Here is a 22,399-nt window from a genome sequence, read left to right as displayed (position 1 = left end):
AACCAGAAAGAGCTTTTTATGGTGGAGAAAAGGGGAGGAGGGTCTGCAGATTCTAGAATTTGGACTCAATCTAAACAACTCAGTGGTATAGTCACATTTAGATTTTCCTGTCTCAGGAGTGGAGTCTCATATATAACAGGCCAACAGATGCCTATGCTGCATGTCAGTGTATAATTTATCATGAGACAGAGCTCAGTCCCGCACAGGCTAGGCTGAACCAGTAGTATGTGGCCCATGTTCATGGAAGCCAAGGCTCACCCAGAGGTTAGCGCCAAGCACAGAAGAGGAATGAAATCTATGGTGAGATGTTCTGTGAAGTCAAACCTTGAAAGCCTAAAGCACTGACGTCAACAATAGAGTTTTGTTTCCCCAGGGACTGGTCAGGTTGGGTCTCAGGACTGGGCACCCTCTCTGTACCATGTTCCAGTGGAGCAGGGGTGGGGACACTTGCTCTTTGTGTTCACATTGCTGAACAGCCTTCCTCTGCTGGACCCCCATCCCACCTAGCTGATGTGCCTGTCTTCTATTAAGCTTGCTCGAATTAAGCTTGACTCTACAGTCATTTGTCCTGTAGAGGGACTTGGATGAGTCAACATTCAATTACACACTTGACTCAGCACCTGCATATGTCTGTGTTCTTGTGATGAAAGAAGCACCTCTCTGTTGAACATCTACAGCCTACCTGTGCTAGTAGATTCATGGGCCCTGGTCTTGTGTCAGCCTGTCTACACCGAGAAATGAGACTAAAAGACATGGGTTTCAGTAAATCACATGCCATTAAAAAGTGCAGATTCTTCGTGGAATGTCAGGATTGGCTAGGGCTACAAGAAGTCTGCATTCTGCTTCCTTCAGAACAGTGTCATCAGAGAGGACTAAAGTACAGCGGCTCAACAGTCCTGGTCATGAGACTCCCAACTCAGGTAGCAGCTACTTGGAATGAACTTGGTATAAAATAGGGACCTTTCACCACAGAATAAGAATATCTTTGGCAGCAATCATATGCGTGTGTGCAGATGGATTTTTCTTTCATTAGCTGTGACCTTTTGGAAGTGAGCAAAGTTGGCTGTGGTTTAACTGCCCTTAATTTATCATGTAGCACCCCAGCCACCGCTGGCACAGCCCCAACCAGTAGAGGCCGGTTTGACTTCAAGCCTTTTCCACGAATCAACCACATTTGATAGAGCACATAGACCGGAAAAACCCTGAAAAAACAAAACATCAGTGCCCTCCTGCCCCCCACACTGTCCCCTACACCACCGCCCTCCCCCTTCTCTGCACCTGCCAGTGCAGAGCAGAGCCCGCAGGGCTGCCCAGGTCGGGTTGGGGAAGGGAGGGGCTGAGGATTGGAAACCACAGGGGACACTGGCTAGGAGTGCCCGGCACTGAAATCAGCCCACACGGCTCTGGGTCATTTGTTAGTCTCCCCTTTGCCTCCGTGCTTTCCACATGCAGAACCAGTTCCAGATCAGTTCCAGATCAGTTCCAGATCTCTATGTAGAGACTTTGTCCTAAGGAGGTCTGATCAAATTCTTGAGACTCAAGGAGTAGATCAAAATTAAATTTTCGCTTCCTTGTATCTGGTGGGTCTTACATAGGTTCCACCTGGGAATCTCTACTTGCTTCAGAAAACTCCTGTCCCACCAAACAGAAGGTGATTGTAAATAAACAAAAATCCTCCCCAGTTTGAAATGAGACATTGTTTTCATTCTAATATATAAACGTTTTTGCTTTAAATGCATTCATTAATGAAAACAGAACATATACAATCACTTTATTTTTCTCCGCCTACCACACCCTGAACGTTTTGTTTTGCACCCATGTTTGTAGCAATACACACACACATAGAAATGAGTGTCATACTTGTTAGCGTGTGTGCGCGTGCATGTGCGTTCTCGATTTTTTCTAAACTAGAGCTGCCAACAGTGGATGCTGATGCTGTTGGGGACTTGCATGTGCCCAGCATAATTATGTCGTCCACACAACCTAGGAGACAGGTCACTGTAACTCCATTTTAGAATGAGAAAATTATGGCACAGAGAGTTCAAATAGCGATAGACCCAAGATTTAAACCCAAGCACTTGGAGTTCAGAGTCCACGCACTTAATCTCTCCACCACCCTCCCTCCTCCCTTTCCAGAGTTGGTACAGCTCTCGGGAAACATGGTGCCCATGAAATACAGGTACAAGTTTGAACACATCTGCCAGTCACGCGATTTGTGATCCTGTCACCAGCAGAGCGTCTTAAAACAAATGAGTCTGAATCTGCTGACTTGGAAGGAGAAATAACTTGGGCACCTTCACTGGCTGGGGCTCCCCAGGGGCCAGTGCCCCAAAGAACCCTAACCGGAACAAGGACTCTCTCAGGGAAAGAGTTAGAAATGTAGAATTGACCATGATTACATCAACGCTGAATGTGAAGGCTCAGTTGTCATGCTGTCCCTTACCTTGTACTCAGATCTCAACAAATGAATGTCCACAGAGGCAAAAGTAGACTTGTGATTGTTTTTATTGTGCCTATTATGAAAAACATAACAAAACTCAGGTAGCAAAGATGGCAGCTTCCAGAAATGTAAAATAAAAGGCCTCCAGGAAGTTATCTGGATACAGAGCCCCAGGAGCTCTATGGAAGCTGCACGCCAAGTGTACTCAGAGGCGAGGGTGCTGCGCTGCTGACGAGCTGGCGGAGGTGAAAGATAGAGACGTACTGAAGCCCCCGTGGATGCCCCCCGGCCCCATCCCTGAGTCATGGCAGAAATTGTTCTCCATGCAGAGTGACATTTCCTGTCTGCCTAGCTGTTTGTAAACCTGTTCTGCAATGATGACACATAGAAAAAGAAACATGTGAACTGAAATAACCCAAACGCAGAAAGAAAGCCCCGCTATATCTCCAGCAGACTCTTCTAGTGACAATAGCCAATGGAGAAAAGTGGACCCTTGGTGCCACCATGGGTTAGGAACTCTTCCCATTGTCACAGAGTGCTGGTCTCCCAAGCAGACAGATGGCGATGATGACGGTGTAGACCATGTTCTTGATGACAAGGAGGAGGTAGGTGTAGTAGGCAGAGGTGTTCACGAGCTGCACCTGTCGGGGGTCTAAAAGAAGCCATCGGTTAGTTTCACACATTTCTGATGTCCTGGGTTGAAGTGACTCTCTCACCAGTACAACTGGAGAGTAAGCATCTATACCACCATCACCACTAACACCACCCCCAAGACTACTCAGAATCCAGTTTGCCGACCAAGTCTGTAAAAAACCTGTGAAATTCACTTAGAACATTCCAAAGTATTCTAAACCATGGTTGTGTTTGTAATTCATGAACCCAGGGGGGAAAAACCATTGGTGATAAATAGCTTTTAGCATTTCTTCATCCCCCGCATGTCCCTATGTAAGAATACTAGGCAATATCCATTAACCACAAACTAAATGTCAGTTGAGAACTTTGCCTAGAAAGCCTTAATCCTCTTTAATTTTGCAATAACATATGAGATTATTACTTTCATTCCCATTTTCTTATACTGAGGACAGGGAGAGGAGCAATTTGCCTGATTTCATGCAACTAGTAAGTACGAGAGGCCAGATTTCAATCTCAGCAACCTGGTGTTTCAGGACGCATTCTCAGCTACTCTGTCATTCTGGATCTCTACATGCAATGAATACCCAAGACACCCATTGATTACGGATAAATGTAAAGTTGGATGATGATAAGGAGGATGATGACGAGTAGCCAGAGTCCAGGAGCCCCTTGATATTGGACGTGAGGACAAATCAGCAGGACTAGAGCCAATGGTCCTCTTCATTTCCTTTGTGCATACGTGGGGAGAAAGGGCCAGGAACTACTACTTATACTTAGAATGTACTCACAGGTACTTATTATGTGGCTGCTAAATGAGATACCTGAAGCAAGACACTCCACATAGGGGGCCTTGTGTTTTCAATAACTGAGCTGGGTGTTATTTGTGTCATTTGTGGTTGGCTCAGAAAATGTAAATAAGCTAACCCTATTCCTGCAAATAAATAATTAAGACTGGGGTGTAAGTCTGGATTCTGGCACGCGAAGTCCTGCCATCCCACCCACCCCAGGTGTGCAGCCTGTCTCAGGGCCTTGGGTTTGGGATGTAGAGGAAGAATGAAACCTGAGTAAGTGTATGAAGTCTTGATTCATCTAGCCTGGGGCGAAGCCCGGATCTCGCTGTGTGGCATGATACAAGGGATGTAGTTAATCTCAGCTCCTTGTCCTCAGGGGAAAAATGGGAATGAAATACAGTGAGTGTTAAGAGAATTCAACGAAATGCACTGACAGTAACACGATGCCTTTTGTCCAAGAACCTCTCAGCATCATTTATTAAGTACCAGCAAGAATAGAGACTTAAAAAAAAAATCTAAAGCAACAGCATATTTTCCTCAGTTAGTAGAAACAAAGGCCACAGAAATGCATGAAGTGCGTTGTTAACAGACGTCAGAGCCCCTCACTGCACCCCTACTTTACAGGCCTCTCCTTCCCAAGCCAGCAGTTACTGTGTGAAGACGACTCCTGGGAAATGATGGACTGACTTAAATTACCACTCAGTCTATTTTGCAAGATCCTGCCATCGTGAGGCTTCTACCCGAAGCCAGAGAAGTTCAAAAGTTAAGTTGATCCGGAGGAAACAATGCTATAGCCTAACATACAGGAAACAAGTACAAAACTTACCATTTTCATCTTTCAGAGAAGCTTTTGTGTAGTTAACAGCAGCGAGCTCTAAAAGAAATGAGAGCAAGTATTATTCTGTTGTTCATATCCATTATTTGACTCGTGTCTGTACTGTGGATGGTTTGATGGATGGATAGATAGATGATAGAGAGATAGAGAGATAGATAGATAATAGAGAGACAGATACACAGATAGGTAGATATACAGATAGATAGAATCTGTCAACAGATAAGAAAGAACCATTACAAATAGGAGCCGACAATTCCAGAAATGTTGCTCTGGTTCTTTGTAATTCTTTGTAGATCAATTCATATACTGTATTTCGGTGCAGGAAGATGTTGAAGTTCATGAATTTTTTTTTTCTTTCTTCCTCACAACTGGGGAGTAATGTCTAAGACTACATCTTGTTTTCCCTCTGTCCTCACAGCTCCCAGCACAGTGCCTGTGGCAAAGTAGGTGTTCTGTAAATACTTGTTGAATGGAAAAACATCCAGAAACAGTGGCTGCTGTAAAGTCCTGAGCACACGCCGCTCACGTGAAGCGTGGCCACCAAAACGATATCTTCCAACCGGAGAATCCACAGCAGAATCTTACACGTTGGAAGGAGGCTGGTGTAGGTCAATTTCCCATGTAAAAACGGAAGCAGCCTTACCTTTCCAAATCACACACACCCCGGTAACCGCAAGTCCCGCACATGATTTTCTAGAGTGGAGGTGTTTGTGGACATGACAACAAGGCTAATGAAAACCAGTACCCTTAGATGATTATTCCTGTGCCAGGCACTCTGTGAAAGTTCACGTGCGTTATCTCATCTGATCCTGGTGACACTGACATGAGCTGGATTTGGAGGACTCCATGTTATGCGCAAGGAAATAGGCTTTAGAGTCAATAAGTACTTTGCTGAGAATCATACCAGTGACGGGCAGAGCTGGCACTCAGGGTCGGTGGTGGGGGGTTAGGAGAGCTACAGCATGTGGAACGTCCCTTGTACAACAATCCATACAAATCAAACCTAAGTCCACCATCGTGGACTCTCATATATCTCTTCCGGATACCCTCATTACTTTTACCAACTGACCATTTATTACAGAAGCTCAGGATCTGGGTGTACTTTCTGCAGGGATAGGATGATAGGCAAGTCACATCGATAGCTGCCTGAATATATAAAACATGAGATGAGGGTTGTATTTATCTAGAGTGTAAAAACAAAACAATACAAAAACAAACAACCAAAATAAAAAACATCCAACATACATACAAAGACAAAATTCCTTAAAAAGTACATTGACCGTGGGGCACCTGGGTGGCTCTGTCGGTTAAGCGTTCGACTTTGAATCAGGTCATGGTCTCACATCTGTGAGGTCAAGCCCCACATCAGGCGCTGTGCTGACAGCTCAGAACCTGGAACCTGCTTTGGATTCTGGGTCTCCCTCTGTCTCTGCCCCTCCCCCACTCACGCTCTGGGTCTCTCTGTCTCTCAAAAAATGAATAAACGTTAAAATTTTTTTTACAAAGATCATTGACCGGTGGATGCAGAGAGTCATGAGGTTGTTTTGATTTATCCTTTTTCTGTTCAAATGTGTCCTTGTCCCTACACACGTGGTTCAGGTGTGCAATTGTATGCCTTCCACACAATCTAATTTTGTCACTCTTAAAAAGATGGGTTTGAGGTATAAACTGTCAGGTAAATCCCAAGAAGGAAACTGTTAGTATAATTACGTTAAATGTTAAAATATTCTCAAAAGCTGACTTTAAAATGCCTTAAATGTCTTTCTTTTCCATACAGTGGCTTTGGTCACCATACTGCACATCTGGAACTAGTATAGCACTACACGAGAACTAACTGGAATTCCAACAAAAACTTTAAAAACGATAAATAAAAATCTCTTATCATTGTGCATTGGTGAGCTACCTCACTTTGTCTCCATCTGATTCAGAAATGTCCAGCGTCTGTGCAGGACCTGGCGTCAGGTGGAAAGGGTACTGGTGTGATGTGTGCCCGAGGCTCCATACCTTTAGTGTTACAGCAGGAGCACTCGGTAAGGTCCCTCTTCTACTGGGGGTTCGAGGGCTCTCTTCCTCTGATGACGTGTCTAAAATACCTAGTCCCCAGGCTTTAAACTGTGACCAACAGGATCCTTTGCACTGTGATCTAAGAAGGCTTCCATAACCTGGTGGTGACAGGCTTGAGCAGAAGACAGGGTAGACATACACCCTCTGGACAGGCTAGCATAGGACAGAAAGGATCAGCAGAAGGTTGTACACTGAGAGAATCCCAAAAAGTTTGCAAGGTTTTCCTTCAGGCGTCTATTACTTGCCCACTAAAATAGGAGCCTTGGTCCCTGGAGATCACAGAAGATGTGCCCCAAGGGGGAAACCCACTTTTTAAAAGTGTCCTCGCCACAGGGAGGGCATCAGCCTCTCGGCAGGGAAAGGCTTCAACCCTTCCAGAAATGTACAAACAATAACCGGGGCGTGTTGACAGCCCGCACTAAGTGGCAGTGGCATGAAGTCGGGCTGCAGGTGTTCAAGGGGTCCCCAGGGAGGAGGTCTGAAGCTTCTGGAACAAAAAACAATTTTTCCAGGATTATGCACCTAGCAGGTTAGACACTCGGGGTAAGTCATTTTGTACTATTATTTAATCCTTACCACTGATGCCTGTTTATAATTTGAGTCATCTTAAATGCCTCATGGTGGGTGAAAGAGTGAAAAAACAAAACTAAAAAAAAAAAAAAAAACCAAGAAAAACAGGGTTTTTCAGGGAGTCAGAAAGAACCAAGTGACCGTCTTGGTTTTCCCTCAACTCCAACTCTTTCTTGAATACACTGCCAGTTTGTTCACCTTGATTTCTCGGATTCAGAAGCACACCGGTGCCATGGTACAAGGTCATTAGGACAGCAAGTCTGGCATGAGAGGCCATCTTCTTTTTTTTTTTTTTTTTTGAGAACCAGAATGGGCTTTATCTACAAGTGCCACAATCTTATAAATACACTGTAAAGAAAACTTAGTATGAATATTTATTTGACAATGCTCCCTGTTAACATATCAAATAAGCCAAATTAGTTTAACAAATCCTTTGGAATGTTCCAGGTTAAAGAGACTTAAGCAGACCAAAACTCCAAAGAAAACAAGCAAAAAACCACAAAACCCTTAGCCCTTTGGACAGAGAGAAAACCAAAATCTAATGCTGTATCAGCTTACTTTTGCTTTGTTTTGTTTTGTTTTTTTTGTTTTGTTTTGTTTTTGTTTTGTATTGTTTTGTTGTTTATTTGTTTGAGAGAGAGAGAGAGAGAGAGCAGGAGCAGGGGAGGGGCAGAGAGAAGGAGAGAGAGAGAGAATCCCAAGCAGGCTCCACCCTGCCAGCCTGGAGCCCAATTTGAGGCTAGAACCCAGAACCCTAAGACCATGACCTGAGCCAAAACCAAGAGGAGTCTTTTAACTGACTGAGCCACCCAGGTGCCCCGGGATCAGCTTACTTTTGCTTTGAAAATTCTTCATGCCAATATTAGTCCTGACCACACATAACATTCCTTTCCAAATATCCCATGTTTGCAAATCTTTACTACTTTCTTTTTTACATTCAGAACTTGTCTTGATTTACCTTATTTATTTATTTATCTATCTATCTATCTATCTATTTATTTGTGTTTATTTATTTTTGAGAGAGAGAAAGAGCACAGCCCAGGAGGGGCAGAAAGGTGTGGGGACAGAGGATCCCAAGCAGGCTCCGTGCTGACAGAAGAAAGCCCAATGTAGGGCTTGAACTCACCGACCCTGAGATCATGACCTGAGCCGAAGTCTGATGCTGACCCAGCTGACCCACGCAGGCGCCCTCTGAATTTACCCTCTTTAAATGAGCCTCCCTTTAGAGAAAATTCCTTTCTTTCTCTTTCTTTCTTTCTTTCTTTCTTTCTTTCTTTCTTTCTTTCTTTCTTTTTCTTTTCTGAAAAAATACAACTCCATGCATCAGACTTTTCCTTACTAAAAATACACACCTTATGTTCTTTGCATTCTGGGTTGTTTCCCTTATTATTTCCAGTAGTCTTCATTAAATTTATCAGAATTCTTAACTCTTAGAAACCTTCATTTTTAACAAAAGTTAATAAGGAAGCAGTTGTGAACTGTCAAACAGCATCCTTTGGAGTGGCGAACTTGTGAATACATTTCATAATTTCTAGAAACATCTGCTTCCTTATAAAACAATCTTTCAGTAAAGCACAAAGTACATTTACAAGCAGGCCCAAAAGTATCTTCAGTTTCTCTGCATTAAGAAAACCAAAAAGAGATAAACCTATGTTCCTTAATTAATAATTTCCTATTTATGGGGCATCTGGGTGACTCAGCCAGTTGAGCGTCCAGCTCTTGACTTTGACTCGGGTCATGATAGTTCCTGGGTTTCAGCTCTGTGCTGGTAGTGCAGAGCCTGCTTGGGATTCTCTCTCTCCCTCTCTCTCTCTCTCTCTCTCTCACTCTCTGTCTCTCTTTCCCTCCCCTGCTCACGTGCTCTGTCTCTCTCTCTCTCCAAATAAATGGATAAACTTCAAAAAAAAGAAATAAAAAATAATTTCCTATTTCTTTCAAGTTTTTATTTATTTTTAAGAGAGAGACACAGAGACACAGTATGAGCAGGGGGGACAGAGGCAGAGAGAGAGGGAGACACAGAATCTGAAGCAGGCTTCAGGCTGTGTGCCATCAGCACAGAACCTGATGCGGGGCTCGAACTAATGAGGCGTGAGATCATGACCTGAGCCAAAGTCAGACGCTAAACCCACTGAGCCACCCAGATGCCCTAATAATTGACTATTTTATCACACTTGGAAATGCTCTAGATATTTAATGAATTTAACGTAATTTAACAGGTGACCTCACTCAGCAACACTTTAAGGTTTTAGTTCCCCCAAAGCTTTGGGAAACTACCACTTTATCTAAAATTTTTTATTTTATTTGTATCTATTCAATTTACTCGTTCCTAAAAGTTGAGCTGAAATTACCCATAAAAATTTTATGAGACGTGGGAAGGGATGGGTTAAATAGGCGATGGGAATAAGGAGTGCCCTCGTCCTAATGAGCACAGGGTGACCTATGAAGTGCTGAATCGCTGGATTGTACTCCTGAAACTAGAGCCACACTGCGTGCCAACTAACTGAAATGAAAATAAAAATACTAAAAAGCAAGCAAACAAACAAACAAAAACGTATGAAACATCAAAGTCTGTCATTCTCCCAAGCTGTTTTTTTTAAACATTTTGTAACTGAGATCCCATCTACTTATTTGAATTTTAGTAAACCCAGGCACATGAAAATTCTAATTAATTTTCGTGCTGACAATTCTAAAAAGAGGTCTGCTTTGCTTAAACAACAACCAGACATAGGCCCGACGTGAAGTTGAAACGCGCATGGGATAGTTTCTCCCTTTCTGAGAGGTCTAGAATGCCCAGTCCTCACAAGCGTTTGTCTAAAAACCAAAGAAATATAGAGCTCTTTATAAACCAATTTTGACAATGTCTCCAGAGAGAAAAATATCTCACATTGACGACGTGTATTTGTGGACACACAGATCGCTGCAAAGACCCTGGAGTCACTGACATTTACGGAGACATTTATGGAGAAAGTGTTAAGGTTTGTATGTGTCCCTGGAATTACGAAGGACACTGAGCCAGGGTTTAGGCACAGGAGCCCTTTAGCAGTTTGTATTTAAGATTTTTTTTTTCAACGTTTTTTATTTATTTTGGGGACAGAGAGAGACAGAGCATGAACGGGGGAGGGGCAGAGAGAGAGGGAGACACAGAATCTGAAACAGGCTCCAGGCTCCGAGCCATCAGCCCAGAGCCTGACGCGGGGCTCGAACTCACAGACCGCGAGATCGTGACCTGGCTGAAGTCGGACGCTTAACCGACTGCGCCACCCAGGCGCCCCGAGCAGTTTGTATTTTAAAAAGACCTCTTTCCCTTAGTTTCCCTCAGTCCCAGGCACTTGTGGGCTGTGTTTACATTTCATGGACTTGATCAGATGGATCACTTTGAGGACAGAGAAAGAATGCAGGTTCCTGCAAGAAGGACTTTGCTTTCCTAAAGCCAACCATCTATAAGCCCTTTTCTAGAACTAGGAGAAGTGTGGGGTTGGGTGAAGGGACAGGGGAACTCTGGATTGACCCAAGAGCTGCGTTTCCAGTTCTGTTCGCATTTGTCAGGACAACTGCTCTCAGTGTCTCAGACTTGGCTGTTACTGCGTTCAGGACACAAGACTCCGTGTGCACCACCAACAATTCTCTTGGAACCTTGCTGACTTTTCTAGCAGGGGAAGTGCAGTCTGAAAGGTTGGGGGCTTGGCTCCAGGCACACCTTTCTGCCAGCTCAGCTGGGCTCTGGCCAAATAGGCCAGTTCCACAGGGTTCCAGATAAACATGCCGGCTCAACCAGGCTCTGGGCATAACCCTTGCAGCCCAAGCTGACCTGTCCTGGAAAGGAAGTCCCATTAGATCAGCAGCCCGAAGGCAAAGAGAGGGGAGCTTCGAACCAAGAGGAACTCACCTGCAGCCCTTGAAACCGGTGAGGAGGACAGTGAACTCAAAGGGCTCACAGTGACCACCCCTGTGTTTTGCCTTGTCTCCGAATGCCCCTGTGGGTCTACTTCGGATCCTCTTGCCTCCACCACAGCTGTTAAAGAACAAAAAGTCAACCAAGTAAATGTTAAAGATCCAGTAGCTGTATTCGTCAATCAATGTGTGAATCAGCATCTGATCTAGCACTTAGACCGGAGCTCCAAAGGAGGACAGGAAAGGAATATTTTAACAATAGACAGGGGGTGGAAAAAAGAAGATTATTAGCAAGGAGTCCACTGATTTAGGCAAGGTCACCTTCATGGGGAAGGAAGGGGTCAATTAGGAAAGTACCTGGTGCTGGCTAGGAAATTCCCTAGGTGACAGGTTAAAGGTTACTCTTCTGGGGGTTGCAATTGCACTGGGATTAGGTATTAAGTCTTGGTGGAGTGACTCAAGCTTTTAAGTTAAGTGTTGCCATCTTGGGACTACAGGCTTTGTTGTTTGTTTATTTGTTTAACACTCCCAGAGGACAAAGGACAAAGTCTTACCTCAGAAATATAGCAAAGCTCTTCACATGTCTTGCTATGTGTTTGTTCCCCGCTGCTTAAAAAGTGCTTGTTAACCACAGAGCAAGTACAAACTGGTTCCTTCTTATGGGCCCTCTGGGGCCCTGGTCTTTTATGTTAATGTTCAGGACTTGACTTCTGAGTCTAGAGAGTTCCTGGCTCACAGCCGAGCCAGGGCACATTCAGCTCTGCCCCCATTGTCAAATATGACCAGCCTCTGCACAATGGGGCTCCTTCAGGACACCATGTCTGAATCACCAGGGACCCTGGGTGATTAGGCAAAGTGTATTCGCCCTACTGTAGTGATCCTCCTGGGGACAGTGGTCCGTCCCGCCTCCCTTCCAGGCCTGGCGCACGCTCGGACGGCAGGAAGTGTTTGCTGGGCAGCATTTCCCAGGGGTAGAAATACATCCATTGTGGACAATGGGAGAATGTTTGTACACGTAACCTCACCCCTCTCCAGTTACCAAATTTCACCTTACAGTCTTATATAAAATTCAAATCTGGAACACCCAAGACCATAATAAAAACTCAGCAGCCAAATCACCATTTTTACTTGAACTACAATCTAGCTCTATCAAAGGAGCAGCATTTTGTCACCTGTAACTGTTTAAGGGTGATACTTTGAGTAGACCAGATTGAGGTGAGAGGAAGTTTGACTGTTGAATAGAACTTCCCTAAAGATGTGAAATTTTTCTTATTTCCATATCAATAAGATCATCAAAAACACACTCTCTTTTTGAGCACTTATTGTATGCAAGGTTGCTAGGTGTTTTCATATGTATTCTCTCATTTAATCCATACAGTGGTGCTAAAAAACGTCACTGTGACCTTCATATTTTGCATGATGAAACTGAGGCAGCAAAGGCTAAGTGAGTTTTTCTTTTTCTTTTTCTTTATATCTTCCAAAGCCCATCATATTTAACTCTGTGGGGAAATATTTGGACTTTTATGCTACCATTAAAAGTAAAACATTTAGGGGCACCTGGGTGGCTCCGTCGGTTGAGTGTCCGACTTCAGCTCAGGTCATGATCTCACGGTTCATGAGTTCGAGCCCCACGTTGGGCTCTGTGCTGACATCTCAGAGCCTGGAGCCTCTTCAAATTTCTGTGTCTCCCTCACTCTCTGCCCCTCCCCGCCCCTCAGTCTCGGGCTCTCTCTCTCTCAAAAATAAATAAACATTAAGTTTGGTTTTCTTAAAAAAAAAAGGAAAAAAGTAAAACTTTCAGAAAAGATTTCTTTTTCCCTGTTTTCCATTAATTCTTGACAGGTAAGGTGTGGTATTCCCTTTGAAACAAAAGATTCAGGGAGGTTATATTCATGTGTACATGTCCATACCTTTGTTTATTGAAGGAAACAGAATCTCTTGTTCAAACCTTCTTTTATTCTTCTCCTGTTTAACGATACATTTGTGTTCTTTGCCCATTGACTCTTCACTTACGGTCAGCCAGGTGTATTTCATGTATGTGTCCTGAGTCTTCATGGTGTTTCCCTGCTGGGACGTCAGACTTATTTTGCCATCCTGTTCTTTCCAATCTATCTCGATAACATCAGGGAAAAAATCCTCAAGAAGAGAAAGATATGTTCCAGCCTTATGGAGTTGTACTTCAGCAATTGAAGGAAGAAAAATTGTGGGCTTGGGGAAAGTGTCTTCATCAGGATTTTTATCTGTGGGAGAAAATAGAATAGCAACCAAAACGTTATTAGAGAAATGGAAACATTGTGTGGTTGGAACCACCTAGCACATAGTTAAAAGGAAGGAAAAGTTGCCATAGAGTTAGTGCTTACCATGACCTTTAAACCACAGTGGGTTCTGAGTTGCTTCTTTTGTTACTTTCCATGGGAAAAGGGGTTCAAGAGGTTATGTAAGTTGCCCAAAGTCACAGCTATTAAGGTCACCACATGGGTTAAAATGTGGAATTTTTTGAGACAATACATGGTCACTTGTTGGAAAAGGAATCTATTTCCACCCATACTTGACAATGTATCAAGTTGACCATTTAGCTTCAAATAAGAATCCCATGCCCACTTCTGATGCTGGAGTCCTTCTGCTTGATTTCTGATTTTATAGAACATCTCACTCTCACATCTAAACTATGCCAGGATTTTGAGTAGGACAACATTTAAAGCTGCACCTCCAAAATATTTACAATGCCTTGAATTTAAGTTTTTTTAAATGATTATTTATTTTTGAGACAGAGAGAGACAGAGCACGAGCAGAGGAGGAGCAGAGAGAGAGGGAGACACAGAATCTGAAACAGGCTCCAGGCTCTGAGCTGTCAGCACAGACAAATCGCAGGGCTCAAACCCACAAACTGTGAGATCATGACCTGAGCCAAAGTCAGGTGCTTAATCCACTGAGCCACCCAGGCACCCCTACAAGTGCCTTGAATTTGGAAGCAATGTGGCAATATTTCCAAAACTGCTACTTAAAATTTATTGATTATTTTCAGAAATGCTCTTATATGAACCTTATAGTGCAAGTAATGCACTAGTCAGAATTTTGTTTTGCTTTAGAAAATGTTCACTCAAAGCACATTTTATATTGGAAATTCATTTGATGTTGACACGTGACTAAGAAGACACCGTACTTTGATGCTTAGCATCTCCCCCAAATTTGGATCTGCCCTACACGTCTGCTGAACTTGTGTTTGTACCCATAATTTTCTTTGATTTTGTCAGCTGGATAAAGTCGTATGTAACTGGCATAATGTTAACAGAGTATCTCACACACATAATGTGAAAATATGTAATGAAACATCATACTTGTCAAGGGCATGTCACTTGAGGGCTGGAATGTTCCTTGCTTATACATTGATTGTTAATTAATCATTGAAATGATAAAGACTAGAACCCTTCCAGTTTGATTTCCAACTGAAACACAAACGTTAACACATTTTCTCTTTGGGCTAGTTTGGAGTTAGAATAATAATTTTGTGGACAATTTCCGAAGAAAAGAAGAATTTTATTTCTTCCTTGAGAAAAAAAGGAAAAATATTCTTGAAAATTTCTGCGAATGCTACAAACTTCCTGATTTTTATACAAAATCAGTAAGCAAACAGTGAGTTTTTTATTCATGCTATACATAGAATTAGATCATAATGTGGTTGTTTTAAACTTGTACATCTTACTTGTGCTGCAAATATATATATTTTATTGATTATAATAGTAAGAAAGTCTACATTTCTCCAACCATGTATGTTGTTTTTAATTTTAAAAGTTTGTTATATTAGAGAAGACTAATTTTTCAAAGTACATGATATTTACATCATTTTTGCCTCTAGTCAATACACTAAAGAATCTAGTTTTCATCTTAGGAACTTGGTTTTTTATAGGATTACTTCTGATTCATCATTGTAAAGAACCTGAAAATCAAAGATGAATATGGAAAATTTCTGGATGGAAAAATACGATGCTTATCTCCTGTCCTTTTTCCTCAGCTAGATCCTGAAGTTTCATTCTTTTCCGGATAGAGGGAATCTTGAACTTCCATCATTTTCTCAACTGAGCATTAAATAGTATACTTGATTATATAAGATTAGTGCCTATATGTTGGGTAATTATATTACATGCTTTTTCTTTCAATATTCTTTTTAAGCTTACTAACAGTTTTTTTTTTATGGCCACAATCATTTTATTGATGCATAAAATAGAAACCAGTTTACAAAATAAATAAGTTTGTCCAGTGCATTTGTGCACATTCAAAGTTAAAAAAATCTTGGGTGTAAATTGTCTGAGTTGTATCTATTTTATTGATATGAAGCAGTATGAATTCTATATAAATTAACCAAATACAACCACATTTTCAATTAAGTGTGGTATTTCAAACCTGCATATTCATATTGACTCCAAATTTCTCATTTTATTCAACCATATTTCTTTTATTAAATAATTATTTAAAGCTATTTCATATGTAAATATGAATTTCAAATTTATGACATTTCTAAGTGCATTTAAAAGCCCTACATCTATCTATAACTATGTTTCTATGTACATTGTAACTATATTTTCAACCTTTGTTTTTCTACTATTATAAGCATGAAGCCCAAACCTGTTGAAGTTAGAGGTAATATAAATTAAGATAAATAAGTTTTAAAGTACATAGAAGAACTACAAAAATACAATCTTAATTTCATTTTTGTGGCCCAGTGAGGGACAAATCCAGTAAACAGGTACAAATCCCTCTAAATTCAAGTTATTTGTCTATCAGTGGACAGCAAGGGAACTTCCCATTGGAGCAGTTACAAGTACAGCTGACTCCTCTGGAGAATTTCTGCTTTGTCAGTATGATTGGCTACAGACCACCCACCATAGTGGATACAATTCTCCCATTAGGTGTGAAAAGGGGGAACTTCTACCAGCACCTATTATATTTTGCGTGATGTGCCATGTAATTTATCCCCAGTCTCATTTAATTCTCATGTGACTCCTGCTGAATGCCTCCTGTTATCCCACCTGATGGATGAGGAAACTGAGGGCAGAGAATAATCGCCAAATTCACATAAGCAGTACGTGGTAGAGATAGGGCTCCAGGTCAGCCTGGGGCAAATCCTGGGCTCTCTGACTATACCCTTTCACCGTCAGGAAAGGAAATGTGTCAACTCACAAAGCATATCTGTCATGATCTATTTCATTCTTGGACCAAACCCTTTCATGACAGTTACACACAATGTACACGAACACTTTATACAAGTCCACACGAACGCAAGGTCTGATCCTATTACAATATTTGCACAATGTTGTCTATGCTGACCTTTGCTGTGAGGATTGATACTAAAATCTCTCCTAAGATTTCCACAACCAAACATGCTATGGAAGTGAGAAAGTATATTATTATCATTATCATGATTATTAGCAATTTCTTTAGATGAATTGTGTACTCCAACATGACATTTTAATCGCATGGGACCACATCTTTCTTACTAATGGGAATACAGTACTCGAGGTAATGATTGGGTCTAGGTAAATCAAGCATGGAGACTCATTCCTTCGTTTGCACCCCACTTTGCTCTACTATGTCTCAATTCACTCAGCCATCATCACTGGAATGTGCCTTTGACACACCAGTTAATAGGCAATCACTTGTCTTATCCACTGCATTTCCAGTGTTAAGAAAGTCAAAGGAACATTGGCTAAAGCCTAGTAACATGCGGTCAGTTCATGGAACTGCTTCACCTGTGTGGTCCAAAGCAAATTCCAAGCTTTCACCAGAAATTTCTACCTCAAACCGCCTTCCTTCTAATCATGCCCCAAATTTTGCTTGAATCTCCTACAGTGGGCCTTCCAGACAAATGACTACATCAATGGTCGGTTACCCACTCCTCCAAGCCTCCTATTGTCACGTTAGATCCCTAGACTATCACCTGCCTGACTTTGTCTGCTGAAGGTCACCATCTGTGAATGACATTAAATGTCACTGTGCCCATAGTAATGATGCCGCGGTAGCATGAAAGGCTTTGTTGAAAAACCACTCCTTCCATCTTATAAAATGGATGTGGAAGGCAATGCCTGCTATTTCACTTCATAGTCCCCCTAAAGGACGCATGCATCGAAAGTTTTTTCCAATTTTATGATTTCAAAGACATATGAAGTTTTGGTATACTTCATTTTATCAGATAATACAAAGTATGTGTCCACCACAATTTCTCCCACCTTTGAACATAAAGTTTTCCCATTTCTTGCTAGATCATCCCAGGCCTTTTTCTTCTGCTTTCCTTCGTGTCTTGGTCTTCTATTTTTATTTCATGGCCTAACTGTACTTGTGTCTTTATTTGAGGCCCTCTCAAATATATGTTGGAAAGAGACAGTGTAAATAAATGGGAAATCATTTGTGCATTCAGCCTCAGGGCTTCAGAGCTTAAGAAGGTCTAACTCAGAGATCACATGAAAAATGAAAGAAGAGGTTTCCAAATCCCTCTCTGTGATACAAATGCAAAACATGTGGAATTCAACCACCCTGAAACGCCAGAGAAGAAGGTGAAGCTTGCGTTTCCAACATCATCCCTCACGGAACAAGGGTTGTCTTATGTTTCAGTCCTGGGCCACTTATTAAAAGAGGCTCTTCTAATCTATTCAACTTTGATCCAACAATACTACTTGGACAGGATACAAACCTGAAATAAACTCAATGGAACTAGTTTTGGAAGTCACACTGGTAAAAGACAATAAGCAGTTTAATGTGGATTTAGTAAATACGATTTGGGACTAAAGACTCTATACTTCATGCTTCTGTCTCACATACATAGAAAGACAGTATAAATGAAAAGAATGCTTTTATTTTGTAAGTGGGTAAATTGTCTCTTCCAATAAAATATCCAGGGACATAATTATCTGCGAATCCCAAAACAAACACTCAGACCTTGCAATGACTCAGAAATTTGCTCTAAAGTATACATTTTAGATGCGTGTGAATAGTTTGATTAAAATTTTCAATAAAATGTGAGAGCAGAAATAAGCAGTATTCTCAAATGGTATTTACAATGATATAACTTTTAATCTGTAGTATAATCCAAATAAGACATTAAATATTATAAGTGAATATTTAACTCTATATGGATATTATTATAATTTTACATATTCAAGTTGTAAAACCTGTCCTTTTTATATCTCATTTTCCACTGAAAAGTGAGAGATTGCCTTATGTTCAGGCTAACAATATTTGAGATGATGCTTACTACATTCTAGGCATTTTTAGAATCATGCAACAATGAGTCTTAGAAATTAAAGGTATTCTGCCAATACTGACCAATTGTTCTAAAATGACCTGAAAAAAAAAAAAAAAGGGGCGCCTGGGTGGCGCAGTAGGTTGGGCGTCCGACTTCAGCCAGGTCACGATCTCGCGGTCCGTGAGTTCGAGCCCCGCGTCAGGCTCTGGGCTGATGGCTCAGAGCCTGGAGCCTGTTTCCGATTCTGTGTCTCCCTCTCTCTCTGCCCCTCCCCCGTTCATGCTCTGTCTCTCTCTGTCCCAAAAATAAATACATGTTGAAAAAAAATAAATAAAAAAAAATAAAAATAAAAATAAAATAAAATGACCTGTAGACTAGATCATAACTGATACATTTCCTGTACTCCTGAGTCACAAAGTCCTTCACTGGTGATAATTTGAATTCTATACAATTTAATTTTTAAATTTTTTTAAAAAATTTATTTATTTTTGAGAGACAGAGCAGAGTGCAAGCAGGAGAGGGGCAGAGAGGGGGAGACACAGAATCTAAAGCAGGCTCTGGGCTCTGAGCCGTCAGCACAGAGCCCAACACGGGGCTTGAATTCACAAACCGTGAGCTCATGACCTGAGCCAAAGTCTGTTGCTCAACTGACTGACCCACACAGGCACACCAGTATTGACTTTTTTTTTTAATCACTGACTCTGTCCCAACTGATGTGGTAGCTATAATTTCATTTAGTCTTCAAAACAAACCACTCGAGATGTTTTTTTACATTGACAGAATGAATGGATGGAAATATAGCAAATGTTAACAGTAATAAATGTCACTATCCAATTTTTATTTCTTCTCTTTTCCATTTTTCTCCACAATGGCCACGTACTATTTTTTATCATTTTAAGAAAGCAACGGCCAGCTAATTAAAATTTATTTGCTAAAGGATGATTATTCAGAAACTGATAGATCCAGAATCAAAGCCCATATTTTCCTCTGCATCACACTCTCCCACAAAACTTTAAGGACCTCATGAATTATTATATCTCTGTCACCATTATTTAATCAGACCGTTAGAATTTATATTGCAGTCAGATGGAAAAAAAAGAGGACAAGAAGGTTGCTTTTCAACTTATGAATTCATTTGTGTCTCTGATCACAACCACTAAGGAAACCAAAATATATCATTACTTTCATGATTTCATTGTTTTACCAGCATTGTGAAAATTCTTTAAAAGCTTGTAAGTGACCACACCTAGCAGTATAGAAACATCCTTGGGAGGCGTTTTCCCTCATCTGGGCAAAATTTCATGTCTAAGACTAATGAAGAAAGAACACATTTACTAGTCTGAATTTAGAAAAAAACAAACAGAGAAACCAGCTCATGACATTATGGATATGTTTGCACAGTTAAATGTGTCCATACCTGATATGAATCACCTTCTGACAAAATGACAAGTTTAGCAATTTTTTGTTCATTCTTTTCCATTGGTTGCTTCTAGATCAAATGAATAAGTTACACAAATTTCTTTACAAACCTTTCAATGCAGAAATTCCAGAGGGACCTAACTAACATCCCTACCCCTCAGGGACCCCCAGTTGCTCTAGCAAGTTAGCTCCTTGTCAATGTCGCCCACGCAAGCTCAGGTGGCAACTACCCCCAAGGACTGGGACACAGTCACCTACCTCTCCAAGGATCCCGCTGCCATTTGTGACCAAACTGGGGGTGAATCTGAGAATTCTGAGCCGGCACCAGCACCTAGCCTGCAGCCCCTGCATCCCCTGCCTCCCCTCCTTACGTTATACGGAAGAATGAAAGAATATTTACCTGTGACCCTGAGCAGTGTGCCAGCACCAAATGCTTTGTAAGCCCAGCCATACCAATTCCACTGTCTGAAAAGCTTTTACGGAAATCTCCCTTTGGGGGCACCTGGGTGGCTCAGTGGGTAAGTATCAGACTCTTGATATCAGTGAAGGTCATGATCTCAGAGTTCAGGAGCGGAGCCCCACTTCAAGCTCTGTGCTGACAGCTCAGAACCTGCTTGGGATTCTCTCTCTCCCTCTCTCTCACTCTGCCCCTCCCCACCCCATAAAGAAATTAACTTAAAAAGAAAAAGAAATCTCCCTTTGCACCTCTTTACAAATTGTGCCTGTATTTTTTCAATATTTATATAAGTATATAAAAATGGGCCCTGATAGCATTAAACAAGGATGATTCTCAAGCAAAATCACATTGTATATGAACTTAGTCAAGAATGGATGAACTGACCCCTCTCTGCCTGGACAGTTTGGTTCTGTCTTTCCCATCTTATGAGTAATAATACAAATTATGAGCTTATGAGTTAAACATTCAACTGAAGAGTCGATTTGAAAGTTAGGCTATAGAAAATTAAATATTCATATTTAAAATAAAGCTTAATGCTCCTAATACCATAGAATGGCCTAGACCATGCTCTATGGAACAAACAAGTCTTTATTGGGTCCCAAATTTTGCCATAGTACCTAGCCATGTGAATTTAGGCAATTAACTGAACTTCTCTAAGCCTCAGTTTCCCCAACAGTGATATTAAAATAAGAGGGTCTCCTGGGCAGGGCTGTGGAGGGCTGAGATAAGGCACTGTAACTAGTCAGCATGGTACATGGCTCTCAGTAAATAGTAGCTACAATCGAGAATATTTGTCCACTAGACTGCAAGCTTTTGGAGCGTTGGGACTACGTCTTGTGCCCCTTTTATCTCTAGTGTCCAGCCTAGACACTGTCTTCAGTAAATATTTGCTGAGACAATACATGAACAAACAAGAATATTGAACCATGAAGATAGATTCTTTTCTTGGACTGTAGAACTGAAATAGTTTACCGAGCTCACAAATTCCATTACCCTGGGCAATCTCGGCACAGTATCACATGATTACAATTGCACAAATCTTGACTAATCTCTGCCTACCCTCTAAGAAGCTAAAGTAATAAGACTATGTTGATTTACTGAAGTTCTATAGTCATTTACTGCATTTCCTGCAAGAGCTAAATTTTTGCACTGCTGTTGAAGAGGAGATCAAAAGCAATCATGTGGGTTTTGCAGGTTAATAGAGGAGCACTGTTAATACTAAAGGTACTTAATCAAAGTGTTTCTCACTTAAAGACCCACAAAAAAAAACCTCACCTTGAACCAATAATTTACATAAATAGTTTACAGACACAGGCTTACAAATATTTTAATTTCAAGCCTGCATCTGTACTTTTATGTGTATATTTTGTAAAAGTAGATTTTCAATCTGCTTGCAAGCAGGGAAGGAAAGAAACCCATTCCTTTGGAAATAAAACAAAAGTAGTTTTGTTTCCATCTATAGTGACCCGTAGCTCCAAAACTGCTGTCCATGTGCTGAGGTGATCCTACATTGTCTTTCCTAAAAAACCTCTATCAGTTTTTCATTCACAGGATCAAAACAGGACAAAGTTACTTACCGGGAGGAGTTACTATGAGCCTAGTTCCTTCTGTAGATATCTTGATCCATCACACTGGTTAGAGGTTATCACACTAGTTCGAGTTTCCTCAAAAATGTCAGCCTTCTCCTGAGCCTCATGGCATGACCAGCAGGTAGGAACCTTGTCCTGGCAATTGATCTTCTGGATTCCCCTGGAAGTCCTTGAATATAGGCTTCATGGCATTTCATATTTTCTATGTTTTCCTCAGATTAATTGACACAAATGTCTGCTTTCCATGGAGGCAATAATCACAGAAAAGTGCTCATAGAAAAAGGAAACCAGAAAAGCAAATGAAAAAAAGAAAGAGAGAAAGAAAGAAAGAAGGAAGGAAGGAAAGGAGGAAAGAAAGAAAGAAAGAAAGAAAAGGAAAAGATCAGGGCCAAGTGGTCAACCAACGACTTTTCTAAATTACTAGGAAAAGTGTTCAGGGAATTAAGAGGTTTTGATTTCCAGGTGTTCAAGTG

The 22,399-nt window shown here is 41.3% G+C and overlaps 1 gene segment (V, D, J or C); it reads right to left on the bottom strand.

Annotated features, from left to right (window-relative positions):
- Positions 1–2,487: 2,487 nt before the first annotated feature.
- Positions 2,488–20,393, bottom strand: LOC128775593 (T cell receptor gamma constant 2-like). The segment is given in 5 exon segments: positions 2,488–3,092; positions 4,691–4,738; positions 11,220–11,345; positions 13,135–13,464; positions 20,281–20,393. Coding segments are annotated over 4 exon segments (462 nt in total).
- Positions 20,394–22,399: the final 2,006 nt, after the last annotated feature.

Source organism: Panthera pardus, unplaced genomic scaffold (genome assembly GCF_024362965.1).
Source record: "Panthera pardus isolate Hobbes unplaced genomic scaffold, ASM2436296v1 HiC_scaffold_8, whole genome shotgun sequence".
Classification (NCBI taxonomy): domain Eukaryota; kingdom Metazoa; phylum Chordata; class Mammalia; order Carnivora; family Felidae; genus Panthera; species Panthera pardus.
This window is presented reverse-complemented; position numbering and strand designations above follow the sequence as displayed.